This window comes from Coptis chinensis, chromosome 8 (assembly GCF_015680905.1).
Source record: "Coptis chinensis isolate HL-2020 chromosome 8, ASM1568090v1, whole genome shotgun sequence".
Taxonomy (NCBI): domain Eukaryota; kingdom Viridiplantae; phylum Streptophyta; class Magnoliopsida; order Ranunculales; family Ranunculaceae; genus Coptis; species Coptis chinensis.
Window position 1 is genome coordinate 6,050,912 of NC_141463.1, and position 5,050 is coordinate 6,055,961.

Genomic DNA, 5,050 nt, shown 5'->3' on the forward strand with positions numbered 1-5,050 from the left:
TTTGTGCTTCGTCTGCAATGTTCCTTAGTGGGGATATTGCCCCTACACGACCCCTCTCGAGAGAATGGCTGGGTTCATGCAGGCGATCTGCTGAGAGAAGACTCAACACTTGGGTGAAGCATGAGCGAGCTATGGAGAACGTTCTGTTGGGGATGCCGCTGAGTTGGAAACCGGCGGGAAAATTTTGGCGTGTTGTTGTTCCGCACGCGACGTAATCATAGCGGTTGGAAAGGAATCGCGGTCGCCCGTATTCGGAAGTCGAAAAGACAGTTCCTTGGACACGTGTGGGCTATATCATAGGTCGTAATCATAACTTCTTGGGAACTGAACAGCGGTTGTACAAAATCAAAATTGAGGCAACCAAAAAGGCATTTCCAGGCTTCTTCTTCCGCAAAAAACGCAAGCGAGGGCTTTGCAGGTGAGTGCTTCTGTTGCTGTTTGCTTTTCATTTTCGCTTTGCTTTCTTCTCGTTCCAGTAGGGTTTATTAAGTTGATAGGTCAGTGTTAGGTTATAGGGTTTAGGGTTTGGTGATTCGAGAATAAGGTGATATTACAATGTCGGATTCTGATGACACTCGTTCGGAAGAGGTACGGGAGATTTCACTGAGCTGTGGAGAGTATGAAGAAGAGGATGAGGATTCGTTGAGCGACGGTGGTGACCGGACTGTAGTGGAAGAAGAAGTTAGGGTAGAGGAGGTTAATAGCCGATCCGGAAGGAAGGATGAGGTGGCTAGTACGCCCGGGTCGAGGAGGATGACGCCAGCAGTGACCCACCCCTAAGAGTCAGAATCGCGGTCGCCAAATTCGTTTCCGAGCTGCGAAAGCAGCCGTATGGGATTAATGTGCCTCGACACGGAAATATACCGAACCTAGGCTGAGTGAAAATGTTCAGAGTGAGGGGTACAAGCCTCGAATGGTGGAGTAATCATATGTGAAGGTCACCGAGAGGCGTTCATGCGCCTACCGTTCTCGAAATTGGTTTGTGACTTCGAAGTTATTGTGGGAAGTCTCCATGTCGGTTCGTTGGCAACACCTGGCGACTATTCGTGGTGTTCAATCTGTTAAATGTGAGTGGGAATTCCACATAGGTGTGTCCGACATAATAGAGCATTATGTAATGAGGCGGTCGGGTAATCTGAACTTTAGCTTGCAAACCATGCCGACGCTAGCGTTATCGGCGTAGCTTGATGGTGTAAGCAATGAGGCCCGGACGAGGGAGGCCATTGCTAAGAGGGGAAACCTCTTGTGCGGTGGATGTAGGTTGCGAACTAGGATGTGTAGTCTAGCCGGTGGGTAGGATTGGTTTCCTCTTGTTGTGTTAGTGGGTGAGCCACCGCTCCTCTAACCGGTTCATCTCTTTGTTTTGTTTGCAGATATTCCCCGCGGCGGACTCGAATCGATCGTGGGGAGATAGAAAGGTTCGCGACGGTTGAAGTCGGGAACAAAAGCGAGCTAAGCTTCCGAGTTTGCTCATTTCTTTGAGGAAAAAGGAGGTGCCGCGATCCGAGAAGAGGAAGGTGCAAAAGGAGCGAGCTCTAAGTCGGACGGCGAAGGGGTGATGGAGAAGCGTACAAGTGATCTCGATAACACGGGGAGGGACCGAGATCGGCGCTGGCGCCTCGGCGTCCTGTTGTGGAGGCTGCGGGGGCTGGTAGCTCGAGCTTTTATCCCGGAGGACTGACCATTGATGCTCCTGTGGAGTTGGAGACTCTAGCTTTCGCTGCTCCTCCCAGGGGTAGGTCGGAGAAGAGGAGAGCTGAAGTGGCTGAGCCAGAGGGAGCTCGAATGGCTAAAGTGGTGCGATATGCCTTGGGGGAGGGCTCGAGTGGAGGAGGTGGTGCTAGCGGTGGGCGCCGGAATCGGGCGCGTCCTGAGCAGGTCATGGACTTGGCCACCTTCGGTGCGGGATCTAGTCCGCCTCGACAAGGACGGGAACCCAATCCGCTAGTGAAAACGAAGGCTCCTCGTAAGGCGAGTGGAAAAGCCGGCGCGGAGTGGCGATGGTTTGGAGGCCCAATTTGTGTGGTACCGGACGAAAGCACGGAGGGGCCGAATCAGAAAGCGTTTAACCGACCGCAGCCTTCGGTCGAGAAAAGGTAGCGGCCCGTTCTTTGCCGAACAGATCGCCTCGGATGGGGAACCGCAAGGAATTGGATGAGAAGGGATCGGGCGGATACCATACGCCGGATGGAAATCGCGCAATGTCCGGGTAATAGAATTATCGTTCGTTAGTATAGCATGTTAACCTATGTTCGTTGCTTTGATCTGTTTGCGTGTGTGCATTGTGGCAGCTTGTCAGTGGCTTCCAAAAGTTGAAAGAGATTGCGCAGTTCGCTGAAACAGATAGGGAGTCTGTGCTGAAGTTGACGGAAGAGCTGAAACGCGCGTGACGCGGCCAAGATGGGCGTGATGAGCTCGGTGGTCCGCGGAAGGCACATGAAGCTCGACTCTGTCGAAGATGCTGAAAGACACCGAAGCTGAAGATCTGAAGCAGAAGTTAGAAGGAGCGGAAGGTAACGTTCGTGCCGCGACTGTGGAAATTGGGAGGTTGAACGATTATACCCTCCACTGTAAGAAAGTTGCTCGGGGACGCCGACTAAAGCGCGTCTGACGATCCGGATGCCGAATTACACGGAGATCCGGAAATGGATTACAAAGCTTTGAAGGAGGAACACGACGCCGCAGACGTCCCGCACGATTACAAAGTGGAACACGACGGGAGACGTCGGTAGGGCGATTGGGTCCTCCTTGATCATACCGTAAAACCGTGGTGTCCGGCTGGAACTATTTACTTTTGACGGCGCTTTGATGAGTTTAGAACCGACCGGGATATCGATCGGAAGTGGAAGGGAAGGCTGCTGAGGTTGATGAAGCGTTTGAGCCTGGCGAACTGACTGTGGTGCCCATGGAGGGCGAGCTGTGAATTTATTTTTTGTTTCTTGTCAGCTTATATGCTGTGATACAATAGAACTGGTTTCCTGGGGTAACCTGGGCAGTTCGCTTTTCTTGTGTTGTTATACTATGCTCTTGAGCAAGCTGGTACCCCGTGCTAATTCGGGGTAACCATGTGATGTTACTATTTGTGTAGCCGGGTTGGATTTCCTGAGTAGTCTCAGCAACTCGGCTAAACAACGATCTGTATGAGAAAACTGGTAAACCAGGTCGTTCCTTGTTTTCATGCGGTGCTGGCTATTTGTTTTGCTTTGTGTGCTTGACTCGTTTGCTTGATCATAGCTGATTGTGATTAGACTGCGCATAACAGAACGTGGTAGGTGCGTTGCGGTGACCACTTAGCTGCTGATGACTGGTAAGCTTGGATGAGCGTCCTGCTGTTGGGTTATACCGCCGAGACGTTGTTCGAATTGCGATGTATTCAGTGCGGCCAACCGAAGTGTTTCTTCACGTGCGTGACACGTGTAGGGAGGCGAGGGGTTCAGGGGACATAATGATGGCGGGCAGATGGCGTTTGGCGTCTCAAGGCAATTATGAGGCGCCTAGGAAAAGACGTTTCCTAAAGAATATAAACGGTTTCTCGCATACCATCAAGGTATTTGGCCATCGTTGAGTCTGCGCTGCTCTCTGTCTTCTTCGCTCTACCCTGTCGCCGTGCTCTGCTCTTCTTGCTTCTTCACCAGGTATGTGATTTCTTCTTTGTAAATGTGATTCCGTTTGAGAAACACCTAGAGTAAGCGTTAACTGAAGCCGCCGTAACTTTGCTGCTAGGTTAGGATGGCTAGATGTCGCGGCGCGTTTGAGAGAAACGTCCCCACTATCAATGGAGGAAATGGAGTTTGAGCCTCATGTTCATGGCGATCGGGGGAAGAGAAAGGTTGCAGATGGAGAAACGACGGGTCATAAACGACCGAGGAGAGGTAGTCGCCCTGCTGGCGGCATTGTATTAGTCGCCAGCCAAAGTGAGTGGCTTAAACTAATCGGGTCGCTCGGGCCGAAGCGAACGAAGTTGGGGCAAGGTCGCCCGCCATAGTGGTGAAGTTCGACCCCGCCATGTAAGGATGTGGGGAGCGAATTCTACTACCTGGGGAAGACGGGGAAGAAGCGGATGGTAAAACGCTCGGACTGTAGCTTCCACTCGGCTCCCATAGCGACTAGCGTTCTGAAGGGGATTGTGCTAGATGGTGATAAAGCAGAGGTTGAAGACGAGGACATGGGGACACTACTGGGGACGATGGATATGGCCGCTTGTTTGGTGAGTTCCTGATAGCTTAAGCTGTTGTACCGACTTTCAGTGGAGTCTGGTGGTCTAACTGTGTTCATGCAGTTTCTTGCAGGGTATGATAAGCTGAAAGATGCTGTGCAGCGTTCTGAGACTAGTGGGAATCCGCACGTGGAGCTGGGGTTGATGCGAGCTGCGTGGGGGGTGGACAAGAAGAAACTAGAAGTGATGTCCACCAAGTACCAGAACGTAACTGCTGAGAACGCTGTACTGGTGACGGATGTGACTGAGCTGGAAAGGGAATTGGCGGTTGTGACTGCTTATGCGAAGAAATGTCAGAAGGTGGCGCGAAAAGCGAAGAAGGCGTATACTGAAGCCTGTATCGCCTATGCCGCTCTGGACGAAAAGTATGACACGCTGAGGAAAACGATTGCTGGCGAGGAAGAAAAGCCTGAAATGCGTGTGGTGCTGAGGTCAGCTCGGCATACTGCTTCGACTAGCGCAGCCCCGGAAGACAAGCATGTCATTACTGAGAATTGATAAGGTGATCGTCAACTGACTCTGGCTGTCGATCTTAAGTTGTGAGTGTAGTCTACATTTCTCTTCTCTTATGAGAGCAAACAATAGCCGCGTGTTTTCAGTTTGCCCGAAAGCAGTCGCCTTTTGTTCGAGGATCGGTTTCCGCGAAAGCGGCAGTTCTATACTTTGTTTATTTTGTATGAGACGCCGATCTGGATTTTCTGGGTAATCCCAGCAGATCGGTGGGCATATCTATTGCAATGCTTGATCGAATATTGTTATTGGTTGTGTTTCGCATGCATGTTATGTGTTCTGTGTAGGATGCATGTAGCTTGCGATAGCTGAGTGTTTGCTCGT

General features: G+C 51.3%; 1 protein-coding gene across 1 annotated transcript; it reads left to right on the forward strand.

Moving 5' to 3' along the window:
• Positions 1 to 2,845: 2,845 nt before the first annotated feature.
• Positions 2,846 to 4,738, forward strand: LOC147479561 (uncharacterized). Its single transcript, XM_086577987.1, has 2 exons — positions 2,846 to 4,207; positions 4,280 to 4,738. The coding sequence occupies exons 1-2, from the start codon at positions 4,061 to 4,063 to the stop codon at positions 4,712 to 4,714; spliced, it is 582 nt and encodes a 193-aa protein (XP_086434113.1). The 5' UTR covers positions 2,846 to 4,060; the 3' UTR covers positions 4,715 to 4,738.
• The last annotated feature ends 312 nt before the right edge of the window (positions 4,739 to 5,050 follow it).